General features: G+C 45.1%; 2 protein-coding genes and 1 non-coding gene across 3 annotated transcripts; all 3 read right to left on the minus strand.

Moving 5' to 3' along the window:
• Positions 1-8059: 8059 nt before the first annotated feature.
• LOC142769767 (uncharacterized) lies at positions 8060-9974 on the minus strand. Its single transcript, XM_075872658.1, has 3 exons — positions 9802-9974; positions 9168-9242; positions 8060-8334 (listed from the first exon to the last, which is right to left on the minus strand). The coding sequence occupies exons 1-3, from the start codon at positions 9890-9892 to the stop codon at positions 8129-8131; spliced, it is 372 nt and encodes a 123-aa protein (XP_075728773.1). The 5' UTR covers positions 9893-9974; the 3' UTR covers positions 8060-8128.
• A 153-nt stretch (positions 9975-10127) lies between these two features.
• Positions 10128-11427, minus strand: LOC142767276 (uncharacterized). The gene is made up of 4 exons (XM_075868636.1): positions 11241-11427; positions 11096-11165; positions 10971-11030; positions 10128-10231 (listed from the first exon to the last, which is right to left on the minus strand). The coding sequence occupies exons 1-4, from the start codon at positions 11307-11309 to the stop codon at positions 10128-10130; spliced, it is 303 nt and encodes a 100-aa protein (XP_075724751.1). The 5' UTR covers positions 11310-11427.
• A 3154-nt stretch (positions 11428-14581) lies between these two features.
• Positions 14582-14745, minus strand: LOC119182170 (U1 spliceosomal RNA). Its single transcript, XR_005111257.1, has one exon. It is a non-coding gene; the product is annotated as a U1 spliceosomal RNA (small nuclear RNA).
• Between the last annotated feature and the right edge of the window lie 6096 nt (positions 14746-20841).

The raw sequence follows: 20841 nt of genomic DNA on the forward strand, positions 1-20841 counted from the left end.
GTTAAGCAGCACAAAATAGTAGTCCAGAAAAAAAAAAGTTTAGGTAGTGCCTGCACATCATTGGCTGCTTTTGTTTTTCATTGTGACATGTAGAGGCAGTGGTTGTAAAATAGGTTATCGATGTTTCAGATGTTAGACGTAACCATACCTGGCTGTCACATGCTTGCACAGTGGGACAAGAACTGGTTTTATGTGGAATGACGTCATTTGTCCTAACGTGTTAATAAATTACACGTTTGGTTTGAGATAGCAAGACAGAAAATGTAATCATTTCACCCATAGTGATAACGTTGCCAAGAAATGTGGAACTATAACTTTTTTATTTACTTAAATGTATTCAAGGTAGTAAAAGTGCATTTTTGCCTGAACAAATTGCACATATAGGGGCTTGATGTGTGATCAAAAGAAAGTAAATTTTGGAATTTTGTTAATCCGTACTGGCCCTCACTGTTATAGAAAGTTTTCATAAATTGGTGATATTCAAAAACTAGGGTGCCGCCATTAGCCCCCAACTACTCCTGTGTGCAATTTTCAAAAACACTAAGGATAATGGCTTTGGCACGCTCAAACTTCTGCAATTGCTCTTGTTCATGCTTCAGAACTTCATCCCGTAATTTCAATAAACGCTGAAGGCTTTCTTCACTCTTCTGAAGAATTTTACGCCAGTTGTCGCCCACTTCTTCAACTCTTCTTTGCGCCGCAGAGCCAAGACCTGCAATGGAAAATTATATGCAGATATTCGATACATCCTGCATGACGTTTAAGTTCATTGAGCGTGCTTTTCTCCTCTAAAGCTTGCCCAGTGTTCATACATGCAATAGTAGTGTTTACAAGGAAACAGGTAGAAAAAGAATAATGTGAAACATTTGCAAGGAGAGGAATTATAAGCTGCTGCCGTAGCAGCTCTATCTGATTCCCCATTCTGGCAACGTGTACCAGTAAACATTGTTACACCAAACTTTGTCTTTACCTGAACCAAGTCTGAAAACAGGAAGAGTTTAGGAAAAGAACATGAAAGTTTTATGTAAAGCAGGTAGGAAAGAGGTCAGCATGAAGTTCTGCAAAATGAAAACATCTCACTTGAGATTCAAGTTCATATTTGCCGTCTGTGTGTGTCGCATGAGTAGTTTTCAAAAGCAAGTGCTAATTCCATGAAAGTATGCAGTTATGTACTACATTTGGGTTGAAATAGTTGTCTTTGGCTAAGTTGATACATGACACTACGACATTATGCCACGATGATAAGTAGTGGAGCAATATGTTTGGTCTTCAGCACGGTTGCTCATTGTTGGCTGTAGATATTCGGTTGTCCACTCCACACATTGGTTTAGAACTGCTTTATTTTTCTTTTCTTTTTATTTATTCCTTGACCTAATTATCTGAGACACTGTTGCCTTGTGGACAACCGAAAATCCTGTCCTCTTCCTAACTTGAACCACTTTGTCCCATACCAATATATAGACTATCCAGCCGCTACTAATTTAAAAGTAAAATTGGCCCGATGTTTTGAGACCCATCCCAAATGAGTCACCGGTTGAAGAAGAGACTAAATAGGTGTCAATATGCAGACCCAGTTTTAAATTTTATTATTAAAAACTATAGACTAAAGGTGGCTGGAGAGTCTGTTTATACGTACAATTTTACCCAGCCAGATCGACCTCTGTCAAGTATGCTCGCTTTTTCCAATGTATGGTCCCTGCAATCTCGAAACTTCACCATGCTCCAGTGAGTGGACGAAATGAACGTAAATTCCTCTTACTGACGACTAATAGATATATATATCTGGGGTTTAACGTCTCAAAACCACTATATGATTATGAGAGACGCCGTAGTGGAGGGCTCCGGAAATTTCGACCACCTGAGGTTCTTTAACGTGCATTCAAATTTGAGCACACAGGTCTACAACATTTGCGCCTCAAACGGAAATACAGCCGCCGCCGATAGGATTCGATCCCGCGACCTGCGGGTCAGCCGAGCACCTTAGCCACTAGACCACTGCGGCGGGGCTTACTGACCACTATTATAATCTATTCTCCCATGTACCTTTGTGCATACATGCACCTTCTCACCCAACTGCTCTGCGATGCATCACTGGCCGAACAACATGCTCTCATTTTCAAAACGGGTTTTCAAGGGTGTATGCAGACCTTATTGCAGATCGGTGCATCTGGAGGGGGGGGGGGGACACGTCATGAACGCGTGGGAACACGTCAGAAGGCGCTGCTTAGCGTCAGCCTCAGCCGAGCAAGCCAGATCGCGTGTTGACGCGCGTCGAAAAGAGCTAGCGCTGCCGTTCGGATTAGAAAGCCCGTGATCGACCACACGAGTACGCGTGTACGTGAGTACGCCAAGTTGACGTCATTTCCGGAATGACGTTTCTCAGGAAATCCGCTAGAGCATAACTCGTGAGGACATGAATCAAGGAGGAAAGAAAAACTCCTTTTTTCCTTCTTCCATGGGCCATGGTACAGTGTTCTAGAACTAGAACACTGTAGCCATGGTAGAGTGTACTAGCTAGAACACTGTAGCCATGGCAAGAGTTTTTCCTTCCTCTATGGCATGAATGCTTGCAATTATGGCATCCCAGTAAGTGTAGGGCATGATCTGCATAATGAACTCACAGTCGCCTGATCCAGGCGGCCGGGATAAACTGCAGTCAAGCCCTGTCTATACCCGACGCTAAGCGGGTGTTTGCCGCGGGTTACAACCTTCAGAATGTTCTCTTTGGGTGGCTGGTGTGGCCTGAAATCTCACGATGCCTTTGCTAAGATTCAGATAGCTTGAATGCTACCTGAAGGAAGCATATACGCTAACTGCTTGTGTTATCGGCACGTGGCCACACTCCGAGGGCGGGCGTGGTATACGCGAGTATTTTTCGGGTATTTTTGATTGTGTAATTCTTCCTACATGCTGTACAATATTTGGTTCACGTGTTCAAGGAATATCGACAATGTTTTCGCACATTGTTGAAAAATTGTTTCAGGACTTCTGAGTACTTTTGAGCAGCTACATTTAGCGGCATGAAATTCTAGGCGTCGGCATTAACGCACTGCATAGCACGAAGTGATGTCACAAATGTGTGCCGCTTACGTTCGATTGCCATCTCGAGTGATGCATCCCCACGGTAACCGTCCGCTTCCTCTTCGGGATCGTGATTAACTGCATCACCTGTGCGAGACGTGCACACAAATTAAGATGCCACCAAACTTAAGTTACATAAGATACACATAGGCATGCGTTAGGTTCAACTTAATGGGGGAGGGGCAGGATTGTGTGCACAATCTTTTTCTTTATTTTTTGGGGGGAAGGCTATTTTTTGGTCTAAAGGGGGGGGGGGGCGAGCACCCATATCAGCCGGGAGGCAAGATTAACGCGACCCCCCCCCCCCCCCATTGAGAAAATTTGGGGGCTGAGTCTTCCCTCCCTTTTGACAGTGGTCACACTGGGAAAACCAAAAGTAGGGCGTAGTTTTCCATCACAACAGTAATCGCTCAATTATGTTCTTACGGGAGAATGGAATTGTTACGAGACTATGTTACAACATAGAGAAATTTTGCCAACATTTCCGCTGTGGTAGTTTTTCTTGTAGGCTCTTATATATATTTATATATGCCCGCTGATGGGCGAGGTGGATGTAAGTTTGCCCCTTCACTAGCGAAAGAGTTGGTACGCCACACTGCCGAGCACGCCAATGGCAAATGGTCATTTTGCGCTATGTATGCATGGGGAAAAAGAATTCGGGTTGGGGCCGAGGCCTGGAGTGCCAACCCTGGCTACCTGACTGGGAGCGCAAGAAGTAGTTGATAATCGTCGCCCCCCCCCCCCCTGCCCCCTCCCCACTAGGTTAAATGTATGGGACAGGCTTTGCCCCCTTCCCTTCTCGTGCAAACGCCTACAAATATTACAGCAACGCATTACAGGCACGTATATAACAAGTATTGCAAGTTCGCCTTACGTACAAGTCGTGACTCCATGCATGAAAAATTACTGGTAAAGGGTGAATCGGAGAATCATTCGAGCTCACTAAAACAATTGTTTTGTTCATACGGAAATCTTTAGCGATCTCCGTGCCCCATAACGTGCAATTTCCAGGGGCGCCTTATCAGGATTGCGAGTTGTAAAACGAAATTAGGAACAGAGGGCGACGCTCAATCCCCCTGTCCCTCGAGAGTAGCTAAGAGAAAGTCAGCCTAAGTACGTTATAACACTTAAAAATGTCCAGCTAATATGCCTAATAAGTACCCGATGGAAACAAGAAGTGTCTCCGTAATACTCCCGAAACAGCACCCTAAAAATTTCATTGTGTAGGTAATCTAAACTTGCAATGGGTATCTAACCTTGCAAGTGATCTAAACTGCAGATCACCGGTATACTTACTCCATAAACGGACGATAAGAAGGACACGAAGAACTTCTTGTCTCTGTGTCGTCGTTCTGTTCTCGCGCTATAAATATCGACTTGTCATACCAACTAGCCCAAGCTGCCACACTCCATAAACGGGGTTGAAACGACATGCCGATGTTTAACGTACACCCTTATGAGATTGGCAAATTATGACAAAGGGTTATTCGCCGGGCGTGTGTCAACGGAAAGCATTTGCGGTTTTATAGTGTACCTTCAATAAATGAATAAACAAATGAATGAATACGTCCTTGTCTAACCACGATATTAAGTTATGCCTATATTTATAATACGTATTATATTATTATTTGCCTGATGCTTTCTTAACACGCAGCATATATTATTACGGATGAGTGTGTTAGCAGCATGTAATGTTACACTCTATTGTACTCTCAGAGGTAGCAGTGTCATTCATATATTGTTGTATGGCATACCTTCATCCGGTCTCTCCAACAAGAATTCACAGGCGCTAAAGCTTCCAGCTTCTCCCGGGCGCGCATCTTCGCCTGTAAACGGCAAAACGTGTGTTCGGCGGCATTATATTTTAAATGTATTCGCATGCGACGCACGCCGTATTAACACGCGGTGACGTACGCGGACAGAAACCTTCGCTCCCGTAGTCTTCAGGTGATGCCGTCAGCGTTTGCTCCATTTGAAGCAGCAGGGGCTGCGTGGGACAGTTAACAACCATCATGAGTAAGCACATACAACTGCGTTATTGTAGACAAATAAGGTCACATTACCGTGCTGTTTTGCCCTTCAGTGCGTTCGCCAGAAAAATCCATTTGAGCAACAAGATTCTGATAACTTGAAGATATCTCAGAGTGGGCACGGCTTCTGCAAACAGCTTACACCTTTTGCAAGCAGACGGCAGCTTACTTCTGTCAGACACAGGTTAACCGATCGATTGTTTCATTCCCGTTTTTAGTCTAGCCCGAACAAATCTCTTTTTATAAAACTTATATTTTCGCGGTCTGCGATGCCGGCAGCGCTGAGCACATAACCTCCAAGTTTTTCAGTGCGCGGCAATCACGAGAGCCATACCGAGAAATCAGTAGGTACGCAGAACGTCTATGGGGTGGCGCTAGCAGCGCGACAAGCGCGTTTAAGCATGCGCGCCTCATTTGAAACGGTGAAATATGCTGTTTAGGGTGGGGGGTGAGCAGCAGCGCTTGGCAGCGCTTTTTGTTGCCATGTTTACAAAGCTCAACCATAATACTTTGGGGCTTAAAACGACTTTTTGCTCAAACTAAACCTGCATGAACCAATCAAATAAAGAGGAGGCAAGCAGGCGACTTGTTTTTCAGTTCGTTGGACCGAAGTTACACTGGAAACAAGAGAAAATCGGACAAACCATTCTTCCACGGCACAAATTCATCCAATCCGCCGTCTTCGTAAATTTTTGCTTTCGTTACTGTTTTTTCTGTTCCTCGTGGTTTTGAGCGGTGTTTCCACTTGGATTTTTTGTTACAATATAGTACTGAGTGAAGTGGACATCACGGATAACAAATCAGACTATGAAAAATAAATACTAGCTGGGGTTCCACGTCCCAAAACCACAATATGTTTGTTAGGTACACCATGGTGGCCACTAGCGTATCGCCTTCATTACAACGCGACCACCCCGACCAGGCTCGAGCCCGCAACTTTAGGGTAAGAGCTACATCACCGCTGTGGACAACAACGTGGCCGAAGAAAGGCACAATTAATTGAGTGACCGTAACGCTGACTTTATTGAACAAAAGTTCATTTGCATGTGCACGAATATATTTGTTCTGGAAATCCATACAAAGGAAACAACGGATCACACTTGCGCATGCACATAATATTCTCACGTGCGTCGCAAACAGCCCACTGGATCCGCTGAAATATTTATACCCGTGCGTATGCTGTGTGGGTGATAGGCGCACCTGTTTCGGCTAACCAATTTCGATTGGGAAACCAGTGACTTACCATAAGAGAACTGCTTATGCACGCACCGCAGACAATTCCTGTTGCTGCAGCCTTGCGTTAGGCAATGTTTAGAAGATGTCTACCACAGATGAACAGGAGGGGCGTAACTATTGAGCTTATTTACAGCGGGCGGGGATATGTTACATGTATGTTCTATGTTCGTGAGTGCGTATGTATGCGTAAAAAGGTTGTACTCCCCACCCCCTCCCTTATCCGGCTAAGCCAGCGAGCCTTGGGATTGAGAAAAGACCACGCTGAAACAAACATGCAACGGTGTGCCGATGCGTCAGACCAGCGCCTATTCTGACGTACGACTGATAAAGGAGAGATAATTTGGGAGAGATCGCGAGCGATTTAGATGATGTTATTCTCCTGCACACCACAATTGTCAATTAACACCCACTTTCTCCCCCGCCTGGCTACGCCAATGGTAGTAGCGCTCTTCTAGCGTGTTTCTCGTTTACATATTAATATTCGCGCTACATATATTTCTGGTATTGAACGAGTTCATAACGCGAAATTCGCGAAAACTACATCAAACATTTCACAATGCATACGTACCTTAGAAACAGTTGCTTAAGATGTTTATTAAATTCATATGTACATACATACCAAACTGGATTGTGTTTGTTGACGTGGACCACCAAAATCTCACTTCTTTATTAATAACAAATAATAAACATAGACATAAATACAATAAACAATAAACATAAATACAATAAACATAAATACAAAACAAAAAGAACAACATAAATACAAACAACAAATTCAAATAACAACACAAATACAAAGCTAGCGTGCTAACTTGCTAGAAATTTGTGATGTGATACCCTTATCACTAAAGGAAGAATATTGTACATTGTAAAAGGTGTATATTGTAAGGAAGTATATTGAAAGTAAAATTGTACATATTAAGAAAAAAACTGCAGGGTGCTAGTATGGACGTAAAACTTTTTGCTTCGAAAACTTTCATACGGCCGATACTGGAATATGCCAGTATTGTCTGGAGTCCCCACCAAAAAGTGCTTGTAAATAAACTTGAACGCATACAACGGCTTGCAGCTCGCTTTATATGTTCGAGATATAAGCAGAACAACTCAGTCACAGAAATGCTACAACTATGTGATCTGGATACGCTCCACAAGCGCAGACGCAAAAATTGGTTGAAGTTTCTTTTTCAATCATTAGAAGGTGATTTTAAAACTAACAGAAATAACTACATAGAACAACCTCGTGAAGGAAGCGAGGAGGCAAACCATACACGAGTGCTGCAACCTTATTTTGCACGAACGAAGGCGTACCGTCATACTTTCTTGCCCGATGTCATTGAAGATTGGCATGGGTTACCGAGTAACATAGTCAATGCGGGTGATGTTAATGAATTTGTGCGTTTACTTGATTTACATTTATGTGACTTATTGGAAATAATATTGCGATTGTTATTCGTTGCATTGCGAATCAGGGTGTGTGTTTTTCGTTTATTTCTTAGGAATGCAGAGCTTTCACGGATTTGTATATATGTATACCTGGTTTATCACTGGGAGATCTATAGTTATATCCCCAATTTATTTGTACAGTGTGTCGTACCTTTTCTGTAATGACCCTCAAAAGAGGGTTGACAGTATTTCTAAATAAATAAATAAATATAACTAATACGCGAAATAGTGAGCACATGTGTCATCGATGCAATTTAGCCCGGAGCGAGTCCTTCAAATATGTTATCCCTGCTTAACATGTACACATGCTTTGCTGTCTGCTGTCAGTGTCGACTCAGCTACTCGCCATCTTTCGAGTACTTTTTCAAATTATCAAGAGCCATGCTTTTGAGGGTGTCGATGATTTGCTTTTGCTGCTCGTTGCGTCGCAAGAGATCGTCGCGACGCGCTGATACTCGAAGAACGAGGTTTTCGTTATTCTGGGAAACCTTGCCCGCGTCTTCAGCAATCTTCTCGGCCAGACGATGCACTCTTGCACCAAGGCCTGCGTAGAAAAATGGAGGCATCTGCGAATGTCACGTGATCCTTCGATCGTCCTACTTATTTAACACAGTAACAATGAACAACATGGAGCGAGTGGGAACAGATATATAGATACAAGTTATTCACATTGTATTTGTGATCACGCTCAGTATAAAATTTCCTTGGTAATTTTTAATGAATGGGCTGAGTCGAGGTGTTCAGGCCCCATGCTCAGCTCTAGGTATCAGACTTATTGTACACTGCCCCCGCCCCCCAACCCTCCCCTGGAAATATCGCATCCACACACGCACGAGGTCTAGTGGTTATGGTGATCAACTGTTGACCCGCAGGTCGCGTGATCGAATCCCGGCCGTGGCGGCCCCATTTTCAGTGAAGAGCGAAAATGTTTCAAGTCCGCATACTTACACCCGAACCGCTCCCTTCACTTGCCACCCCCTTCAATGCAGCACAAGCGCGTTTCAAACGCGCTGCTTTGAGGCGGTGCAAAGGTCAAGTCAAGGAGCGTTTCTGAATACGGAGGTTACCTTTTTGAGTTTATTTCTATTATGTGTTGCTCTCTTGTGAACACAGATGCAATATAGTGATGTTTGCGTCTGCTGCCTAATGTAAAAGGTGTGAGACCTATGGCGTTTTTCCCTTTTACTCTCACACCTTCCACCAAGTTCAATTGTATTGATGAGAAATGAATGATATTATTATTATTATTATTATTATTATTATTATTATTATTATTATTATTATTATTATTATTATTATTATTATTATTATTATTATTATTATTATTATGAACGCAACAGACACCTACATACACGCACAATTTGTAGGGTGACTTACGTTCACTCGTGAACTGTGTAAAGCCATCATTAGCGGGAGAATCTGCAGGTTCTTCGGGCTCGTCTTCAGGAAACACTGAAAAGAGAGAGAAAGAAAAGAGAGATACGGTATTACGGTGGGCCACTTAGACATGAATGCGTGGAAGGTCTCAAGGTGTTTTATGTAAGAGACTACTGCTGAATAACGCAATACGTGCATTAAAGCGAGGATTTTCTATCCGTGTAGCCCCCCTCGACTGCACGGTGGTCGCCTGGTCAGTGAAGCCATGGGCTGTGTTTGCTTTTTTTGCTTCCGCACATGCACCAGACAACAACGCCGATAATCCAGGTGGTCGGGATCCCACGATAATCTCGCGTGTACGCGTGTAATGTTTTGAAAACAATGCGTGGGCTGGGTACTCATTGTCTGCATGTTCCCTATAGGCTGCCTAATAATGGGAATTTAAGTTCACGATAGCAAGCTGTCATTGAAAATTTTCATTAGGATAAATCACAATTTCGAATAAAAATAAATACATAAATTCATTTTCTAGGTGTTTTACTGCTGCAGCTACTCGGAAGTCGATGGGCATTCGTTTTTTAATCAGAGTCAAAATCGCGCGGTTAGAATATTTTTATCTTTTTAGGTAACTTACGCTCATCTTGTCTCTCGAACGAAAACCCAACTGCGCAGCGACTTTCCGGCTCTTCTTGAAATCCATTTTCACCTGCAAAAGTTGAACACATGTGAACCAATGCGCAACTTTGCCTACGATCCCTGTTCTAGAGCTGCCTAATAATGTGAATTTAAGCTCATGACTGCGAACTGTCATGTTGCATTTTCATTATTATAAAGCACAATTTGGAATAAATAAATAAATAAATAAATAAATAAATGCACTATAGCTGAGCGTTCTATACTGCTGCATGCACTCAGAAGTTGATGGGCACCCGTTTCTTAATCAGAGATAAAATCATGCGTTTAAAAGGTTTCAATATTTCGGGATAACTTACGTTCATCAGGTCTTTCGAAGGAACACCCGACTGTGCCATAATTTTCCAGTTCTTTAGGAGGCACATTTTCACCTGTAAACGCCGAACCAATGTGAACAATTAATTTAAAAGTATGCGTAACATTGTAATGGCACTGTGAATGCACGAAAAAACAAAAGCTATGGGGCATATTGACGCATCCAAACACAGGTACTACTTTTGCACGGAATACGTTGAACTGCTTTTTTGTACTTCTTAAGTACCGGATTAGGTAGTTTATTAAATAACTTTCGAAGCAGCACAGCTCTGCAAGAAAAAAAAAAAAAGAAGAATCCAGTGAGGAAGCTGTAGATTAGGTTGAGGAACGTCCGATTAGACAGTTTCTTTAAGTTTTACTGAGTCTGAGTGAGTCCGGCTTACTTTATAACTTCAAGAGCTCCAGCGCTTCATATCAGCTTACCAGTTCTGGTGTTGCTATCTATGTTGCGGTAGGCATCGTTAAGTGTGCCTGTGTCTACAGTTGTACAAATATTTATTGCCACTTCATGACGTTTCGCTCAATGAACAAAAAAATTACAACACAGTCACCTTTCATACGCATGATTTTTATAACATCAATTTCCAAGGTACGTGGGATTTGCCCGTTTTTTTTTTTTTCATAAGCGAGGCTGAGTGAGCTCCACAAATTTTGCCGACTAATGCTCATGAAAATTTGGAAATTGCATCATTATGTGAGCCTATAGTATTATGCTGCAATGCAATGCACTCACGTAATAGCCTATTTCATCTTACTTAGAATGCCAGATTAGCGTTCATACGTTGGGTCACTTACCTTCGCCCGCCAACGCATAGCCGCTGGCCTGCATATTTTCCGGTGTTGCTGGTTCTACAGCTGCAAAGGTAAGGCAAAATAATAGGAACACTCATTCATAAATATTTAACTACGCAGTAACTTACGTTCGGAGTTGTAGTTTTCGGCTGACACGGACGGCGTTTGTTGCAGCGCGTTTATTTCTGCCTGCACCGTCTGCATGGAGAGAGTTACTTTGGTGAGACCTCAAAAATGAATACATGTAACTGTTTAAGGTCGCATGAACCTTACCTTCTTGTTGTCAACCTCCTCGACTGCCTCGACGCATTCATTGCGGTCAGCTTGGGACGACGATTCCATGTTAATTTTGCAATAAAACTTGCGAAAAGCTCTTCGCCGAAACTGCTGATACCTCGACTGACGCAGGTATGGAGAACGTCCTTCCGCGCGCAGACGCTGGTGACTTCTGGAACGAAAAGTACTCGGCTCTTCACTTTTTTTCCCTCTTTCTTTTAAAAGTTTGAAATAGTTCGCCCCGCTTCACAAAAATACAAATTTCGCCGCGATAAGCGCCGGCGGACCCGAGCGAAGTTTTCTCGGAAGCGACACGGTTAGCGCCGTTCTCGGCATGGCCTTTGAGATTCAGGCCACACAGCCATCACAGAAGCTTTTTTGTGCATACAGACAGTATGTACCGTGGCTTCCGCGAGGTGGCGACACCCGCGCTGCTTCCGCGCTGTTTGCGAGCTCGCTCGGTCACTGCGCCGCTGGCGGAACTTTCGTTTTCTGTCCTGCCCTTCGTTGAAGTACACTGTTCGAGCGAAAATCCTCGGCTACGATAAAAGCTTTGCCCAGCCGTAGTCCCTGCCCGTGCACTACTGTGCACCGTTGCCTGTGTGGTGCGCCCGGGTCCACAACAACACTCCGTTAGGATCGAGGACCCACCCAACGGCATCGCGCGTTACCAGCGTGTGCGCTACGCTGGCTGGCTGCACTGCACCGCGCTCAACCCAATGATTCGCTGTACTTTGTTGGCGCCCACAGTGCTCGTCAGAACCGGGAAGTTGTCCAGCACAGAGGCGCCAAGATTGTAGAGGATTAAAGGGCTCATCGCATGGTTTCGTATCGGTCCGGATTCATCGCCGTCTTTCTGTGGTCGCCCTTTGCGAACGGACTGAAGGGGATCTATGAAGGATCGCGGGGGCGCAAAAACAAAATGTAACGGCGTGACGAGGTGGGCCCCACCGGCGTCAGCCGCGCATTTGTGCCGTTGTTGTCGCTAACTGCCGGAAGATGACGCCAGAGGGTTAACAACCTCTTACGCCTCTCTCAAGTTACATCTTCACACTTTGTTCTAGCGGCATTGCATGATTTCGCATGGGCTATCCAGTGTATACTAGACAGGGTGTGATAATGGGCATGCATACTCATTGAACACTTTCGTAGTTAATGATTGATAAGTACAATCAAAAGAGGGGGGAGGGGGCAAGCATGGCGCTTTTAGTTTTGTTCTTGGCGCACGTGTGAAGTCCGTTCTTTTTCGTGCGTTCATTGTTTTGGAAGCGTGTTCGCGCGATTTTGTCCAAGGTGGCCCATAAGCGCAAGCTTTATCTGTCCTTGATATTATAATTACTTCACCTTTTGGCGTTTTTGTTCGGAGAGACTCAAAATGGCACTAAAGCTGCATGGCCCGCTTTTGTACTGCCTTTCGCAGATAACAAATATATTTGTGCTCAGCCTCGTAGTATACTTGAAAGCGTTCTTTGCACGTTCTGTCCGCCGTCGGATGTGGGCCTCCGCAAAGGGCACATTTCGGCGAGCACTGGTGACGGAGAAGACGACGGCGCCGAAAGCGCGTCAAAAAGTCTCAGCAACAGCTGGCCGAAGAGGACCGGTCAAGGGATTCCAGCGTGGCAAGTGCTCCCAGGCAGGGGCGTTCCGTCACGCCGGCTGGCCGCCGGCGCGACGGAACTCGGAATAGAATCACAGACGGAATAGAAATCACAGAACTTATTCAGGTTGCTTCAACAAATGGCCATCTTATAACTTTCCAGTGGATTCCCGCTCATTGCGGCGTGATGGGAAACGAAGAGGCAGACGCTGAAGCTAAAAATGCCTTAAGCAGTGCCCCCGAAGTACGCATTGCGTTTTCACGAGCTGACACGAACGCCCTGCTTCGCTGCATGATGCGCAGCTACACACTTCAGCACTGGACCAAACCGGAACGGCGACACCAGCGACTTCACAAATGGGACCCGGAAATGAGGTTCCGCATGCCTCCTAAATTGAAACGGCAACTCACAAGCATGATCCACCGCATTCGTCTTGGTGTAGCGTACACCAGACGTTACACACATATCATCGGTCGCAGTGACACCGGTCCTAATTGTGAACACTGTGATGTGCCAGAAACACTTGAGCACATATTTTGTGTCTGCCCAGCATACGCACGTGAACGACAAACACTGATTTCTTCTACTGAACTATATCGCAGTAGGTCATTAACTGATGAGACCATGTTGGGCCCTTGGCCAGACACCAACAGTGCAACTGCGGTCACAAGAGCAGTTATTACCTTTTTAGAAACAACTGGACTATGTGCGCGGCTATAAGATGTGTCTCAGCTAGAAAGAACACTACATACTCACCTCTATATCCCACCATCGTCATCCATTAATCTTTCTTTTCCCCTTTCCCTTCCCCCAGTGTAGAGTAGCAGGCGAGAGCAAGCTATCGCTCAGGCCAACCTCTCAGCCTTTCTGTAAATAAACTTACCTCCTCCACCTCCTAGTGCAATTCGAGAAAGCTTGTGAAATTGAGCTTGTTTGTGTATTATCACGATTAAAAAGAAAAAATATGTTAAAGTCAAGGACAACCAAGACAGCATTATAGGTACTTTATATAAAATTTGCAGCATTTCTTTGCGAACTTTGGCGACTTTAAGGGTATCTATCTATCTATCTGGCCGCTTACGTTTGCGTGTTCTCGTCAGAACACTGCTGCTGACACCAAAGCCCGAACACTCGGAACCAGGCTCCACCTACCTGCCTTCACTTTAGGTGAAGCCCGAACACTCGGAACCAGGCTCCACCTACCTGCCTTCACTTTAGGTGAATCGCCAGCTATCACGATTTCACATTACTTTACCTAATTTTGCGCCCAGCAGGAGCGATGTAAGGCGCTCTTCGCAGCTCGCAACCGGGAATACAGCTCGGGATAGTTAGCTGGGTCAGAAGGGTCGCCGAAGCACAGCAACGTGCGGTCATCTAGAGCGGCCCGAGGGCCCGTCGTCATCCTGCTTCCACTTTCCCTGCCCCACCTGCCCTCAAATGATTCTTCCGAGGATCAAGAAAGTCTCTTACCTACCTCAGGCATATTTCTTCATCTTCTTCACCCACAATTTGAAGACATAATACGAATAGAGATAGCGCAAAAACTTCGAATATCGCAATTTTTTCTCCAGATGCAGCCTTGGGCAGGTATATTTTAAGGGCTTTAAATAACTCTCGCTTAACGCAAGAAAACGACACATCGGAAACCATAACGGAGAACCCGGTTCTCAGTAGCTTGCACTATCCTCCGCCGCGCAAGTGTCTCAGCAGGCGTATAGATCTTCCTTTGGATTGTAAAATAGGGGGAGAGCGCGAACGCAGTCCCCCACTACCAAAAATTACATGCCCCATCTGCCCCAGTTTGGGGTAGTGGCAGGGGTCAGCACGAGCGCAGTGCAATGCCCACGCCTCTCCCTGGGGGCACCGCCATCTTGACCACGGTTACCCCGACACCAGGTAAGTATGCCAGACAACGGGTCGCACTCGGTCAGCACCCATCGCGACGTCTTGTGTTATTCTGGTTAGGTGCAGACGACGGTCGAAGATTACTGTTTTCTTCTTGCATATTTTAAGGAGCCATTTGAAGAAACACTCAGGCCCACTAATATGCGTCGGCCTGTTAAAAAAAATTGAACGTAGCTCTGATTGTGGATTTAAAAAAGCTCAAGTTTTATCAAATATAACAGCAGTTCTAGCGCAACAAGCACGAATCATCTTTACGCTGCTAGAGGCGCTAGCGCTGCGGTCAATTAACGGATGGCACACGTTTTTTCCAACGCTATTCATGTTCATGCACTTGTACATGTATTTTCAGCGCCATATCAGCACGTTACAGTCAATAAAAAAATTACAGCACAGTCACTTTCCATGCGCAGGCTTCGCATAACACCGACTGCGAAGATACGAGTGATCTACTAATTGTTCTTTTTTCTGCGATTCAGGAAGGGATGTTTCGTATATTAGTACATTTTGATAGATCAGTTTTTGTTATTCGAAGGTATTTTTTTTTATGGAAAGCAAGTAGCTAGTTAAAACGCACCCGTCTTTTCGTGTATATGGTACCTTTGTCTTGGAAAAAAAAAACTTCATGGGTGAAAGCCAATACGATTTTACAGACGCAGCTGTGTACAGAAAACTGTCATGCGAAAGCTCAGGCAGTTTGAAGACACTGCGCGCTTTCATATTCACCCATCGTTTCGGACGCATCGGTTTGAAAACTTCCAAACATGATAATCACGACATGCTTGTCATGTAACAACATGACTTCGTCCCACACTGATCATGTGCTCACGGCCGTTTTGCCAACTTCACATATGCCAAATTTGATATTACGTGACGCCAATGAATGTCGAAGGTATGTGACTGGTAAAAGCGTGATAATAATGAGATGCGTGTCATGTTAGAACATGACTACATGCGACAGTCAAGGCGCCAATACATTTCGACGTGTCGCGGTGCGCCTGTTCACAGCGTTCATTTTGTCGCGTCACGCCGTCGTTGCCACGCCAGGCACCGGTCATGCCATATACTCGCAGACGCACGCTGCGTTGCTTTGACGCATGCGCGTTTTAGCGCGTCCGGCGTCCCTCCGTCACGGAAAGAAGGAGACGCAGTGTTGTCTGGGTAATGCATCGGCGTGAAATGCAGCATGTCGCATTTCACGCCAGTTGCCCTCGGGCCCGCCGACGGACGCTGGTCTCGCCTGGCGTCAGACCACAGAGTGCTCGTGTTTTGCTAACGTAGCGTCGCTGTGCCCAGCGTGCGCGCGCGTCAACGCAACATTGGAGTATATTGGGCCCTTCATTATGCGCTCGTGGCTGTTTTGCTAGCTCCAAATATACCATTACGTGACGTCAGTAGATCGAGAGATATATGACTTGTGCAAACATGATAATTTTGACACGCGTGTCATGTAAGAACATGACAACATACCACGCTCGTAGCGTGCTCGCAGCCGTTTTGATAGCTCCAGATATACTAAATTTGGTATCAGGTGACGTTAATAGATGACGAAGGTAAACGACACATCCAAACATGACAATCATGACACGGAAGTCATGTACGGCATCATTTGCCTCCACCTCGTGACGTTGTGCTGATTCTAAAGTGACATATCGACATTTCCCATTCGTGCTTCGCATAACATCTATTCCCACTGTACGTGGGATCTGCAGATTTTTCGTAACCACACATTATCATTGCCCATGAAACCCATCCTGTTTGAGTCAAAGTTTTGGCTGGAATTATTTCAAAGAAACAAAACAAAAAATAATGGTGTTATGTTAGGTCAAAGCTTCAACATCAGCTTAGGTCTGAATGGGTAACATGTTGTAATTATAGTCATCTGGTGTCATCGTTACATAATATTGGTACCTATAAATTGCACTCTCATTGATACAAGCTCGATGCCTTACAATATTTACGAGAATAAATCATAACAAAAACAGGAGCACGTACAAAATTTTTAATTTTGAGGGCTCGTATTTTTCTTTGTTTGACACGACCTTAACGAAAGCCAGTAGGTAGTGAAGCCAAGGAAGGTATATAGGGGACGTTAACTGTGCTGTTTCAGAGTGTTGTAGTAGTTGTGATATTGACTTGGAGAAAGTATAGCTAGGAGACGAAAGGATGGCTATCTGCCGGCCGGACCGAACCTGCAACCTTCGCAAAAGGAATTCGCCGATCACTGTCTCACCGAACACAGAGCAGTGTGATACGTGCGTTTCCTCTTCGTCCCGTATTTTAAAACTCTTTTCTGAGCAGAACAGGTTGTGTTGGCAAGTTTGCCTGCAACCGTAACAGACATCACAAATTGGAAACGACAAATCACGCACCTGTGGAGCTGATGTAAATAAACAGTTTTTTCTTGCTACCAGGAATTCCGGTTATAATTATATTAGTATAATTAGGGTTGTAGTTATGGCAGTACTAATTGGGCTAATAAGCTACGCCTTCACAGACTCTCAGATATTCTGCCAATACGATGCACCTCGATCAGAGGTCATGCGGTGGGTCCAAAAAACCTAGACTGCGAATGCTGGCTGCGGGAACCAGTGCTCTGTCCTAGCTTTTTTTCTTCCTTCGTGATGAACGTAGCGTTTCAACCGCTCCCTCTTCAGCTCGGGCGCCAGTCACAACAGCCACAGCATCGGCTGTGCTGGAAGATAAAACTGCTTAGTTGAGTGTTCTTGAGGTCTCTGATCTAGCAAAGGAAAGAAAAGAAGAAACAGGTCTGTACTGCACTTGTACAGTACAGAGCTGTCACATACTGCAGAATCGGTGACATCAATGATGTGTTTGTGCAAGCGAACAGCTGAGCTGAACTCGACACACCCACAGATGTATTAATACGTGACTCGCGCCACGCAAAAAAGTGTCCGTCGATAATACCCGGTAGGACTTATAAAGAGCATTATGTGAATTTAAGTGTCAATGCCATGACATGGGGTCTGAACATTGATTATATCGGAAGCCGATAGCTGATATTCTACCCCCCCCCCCTCGGGAAACCAGGATTGCATCATGGCGTTACAGCTTCCGTTCATGCCTGCGCACACGCGCTGGCTGTGCAGTCCTTCAACGTATTACATCAAAGCTTCAACATTATATATATATATATATATATATATATATATATATATATATATATATATATATATATATATATGTCTGTGTGTGTTTTGCAGTTGGCAGATTTATTTTTGCGACATAGTAAGCCCTGTTAACCCGTCTACAGTGACTCAGGCATCACTAAAGTACATTTGCACCTTCATTGCGAACACTGAAATTTTGAATAATGTACGTGGCTTACGGCAATTACGTCTTCCAAATACAGCCGACACATTTAGTAAATGTGCTTTGTGGTTTTAACAAAAAACAGAGTGGTGTACAGCGACACCCATCATTTTCCGGTAACGTGTGGTAATTGCGCCTGAAAATTCGGGGTTAACGGCCGTTAAAAAGGACGGGGCGACTGTACGCTAATAAGTCTCGTTACGTCCGCGGAAGTAAACAAATAACTGTTTGTAAAAGGTGCGCACGCCCGTCATCAACTGCTTATCGAAATTTGAGTCCGCAACTGTATATGGTTAAGCAGCACAAAATAATAGTCCAGAAAAAAATAGGCAGTGCCTTCACCTCATTGGCTGCTTTCGTTTTTTTTTTTTCATTGTGACATGGGAAGAAGACGAAGCTTTTCCTGAGTGGAACGCTGGTTTCAGTCTCTGCTATTTTTTCTCGTTTTGTTTGGTGCTAGTGGAAGACGCCGCTCTTCTGCCTGCGGAAATGGACGTAGAATCACCAGGGCCTCCACCCATACGTCCCGCGTCGTCTGTGGCCACTCTAAGAAAGCGCTCCGGCCACCCAAGTGATGTCGACAGTGAGGACACGCTCATGTACTCTACGGCCAGTGATGAGAGCTCCGATGAAAGTGACTTTGTGCCCGTGGCAAGACACAAGGCGAAGAGGAGGCTGCTTACGACATCTCTTTCCAAAAGTAAGGCCACCACGAATATTCAAGAGCCCCCGGTTCACACTATTTTGTTTGTCCCGCAGAATGCCGCTGACAGCATGAACCGACTTAATCGCCAGGTCACGTCTATGTCACTTGAGGCGCTCGTTCCGGGACAAATAACAGACGTGAGAATCAATGGCCGCAAGAACGTTGTGGCGATAGACGTTACGCAACGTACTGCTCTCGACGTATTGACAAAGGTGAATGTGCTCGGGAACATCAACGTACGTTCTTTCATACCAGATGGCAAGGACTCAAGGGCAGGCGTTATCTACGACGTTGACACTTCCATCAGCGATATTGATTTTCCCACTCTTATCAAACCAGCGACGGAAGCTACTATAATCTTGCAAGCCCGCCGTATCGGGAACTCACGATGCGTGAAACTAGTTTTTAAAGGTGACAGCCTCCCAACTCAAGTAAGAGTTGGTCATTTTCGACACACAGTACGGCCGTTCGTGCCGAAACCTCTTCAGTGTCGGAAGTGCTGTAAAATAGGACACGTGAGTGCTGTTTGCACAAGTTCTGCTGTGTGCTCCCGATGCTCGGAGTCGCACAACACGGAGGCCTGCCAGGCAGAACATCGCAAATGCGGTAATTGCCAAGGCCCTCACGAGGCGTCATCAAAGCAGTGCCTAAATGTGAAGAAAGAAATGCAAGTGCTGAGGCAGATGGTCAGAGACGGTTCTACCCACAAGGAGGCTGCTGCCAAAGTGCGACGTCGGCGTTCGCGCCATAGGAAAACTCCTAGGACATCCTCTGCCAAGGCCAGGGATACACCGCTACCCCATATCACGCACTCACCACCACAAGCATCAACAAGTGCCAACAACAAGCATCCTCAGAAAGACGTAAGAAACATTGACCCTGACGCGTGGCCAGCGCTGCCGTCAGTGACACCGCCAGTAGAGCGGCAGCAACGCCCACTGAAAGCTACTTCAGAGCGAGTAAGTCATGACAGTCAAGATAACGAAATAATAGACGTGATTAAGACTCTCATGAAGACAATTCGAGTACTCCTGAATAATATTCAGACTCCGGCTGCCCACAGCGCTCTTCAAATATTGGACACTTTGAATCCGGTGCTATCAAATCTACAGAAGCACCATGGCTCTTTCCCTGCAGCCCTTTCGTAAACAAGTGAAAGAGGCATCAATTTTTCAACGGAATGCCCGAGGTCTTAAACCCCGCATTTCGGATTTTCGACCATATGTTTTCAAGAATCAGTTTCCAATTATCGTAATTTGTGAACCACGTCTTCACAATGCTATACGATTTTCTAAATACGAGGCTTTCAGATCTGCAACTCGTAATGAAACCAGTAAGGTCATTGTTTACATCAGGTGCGAACTCACATATATTGAGCATCCAGTAATACCAGACGACAGCAACCAATACGTGTGCCTGACAGTTAAGCGTAAGAACGTGAACTTCACGCTAGTGGCAGTATATATTTCGCCTTCAGGCCGCTTCGACCCAGCAAGATTAAGCGCCATTACATCAGCGACACCTGGGCCATGGATTATTACCCGTGATTTTAACGCTCATCACCCCCTGTGGGGAAGCCAGAAGATGGACCATCGGGGAAGAGATGTGTCCTCCTTTGCATCTGACCACCAACTATATTATTTAAATGACGGCGCTCCCACGTTTTTACGGGGTCTGACATATAGTAGCTGTCTCGACCTAACTTTTGTGTCAAGTAGCCTGAACACCAAGGTGCAGTGGTTTGCGGACAATGAAACGCATGGCAGTGACCACATCCCCACCTATATAAAAATCAAGGGGCTGAGCAAGTCGCAAATCGCGCCCACTTCACGGATAGACTGGTCAAAGTACAGATCATCCACAAAGAAGCAATGCGAGAGAAACCAAGAAGGTTCTCTTGAAAGCCTAGAAGGTATAATGAAGGCCGCTATTCAAGAGGCAACGTTTAATTGTGGACCTTTGCCAGATTTTTGAAAATATGAGGTGGAGTTGGAGCGACTTCGCGCAATCCGTCGTTGCGCCGAACGACGTTATAGGCGCACGAAATCCATCTACGACT

The sequence above is a fragment of the Rhipicephalus microplus genome, chromosome 1 (assembly GCF_043290135.1).
Source record: "Rhipicephalus microplus isolate Deutch F79 chromosome 1, USDA_Rmic, whole genome shotgun sequence".
NCBI classification, from domain to species: domain Eukaryota; kingdom Metazoa; phylum Arthropoda; class Arachnida; order Ixodida; family Ixodidae; genus Rhipicephalus; species Rhipicephalus microplus.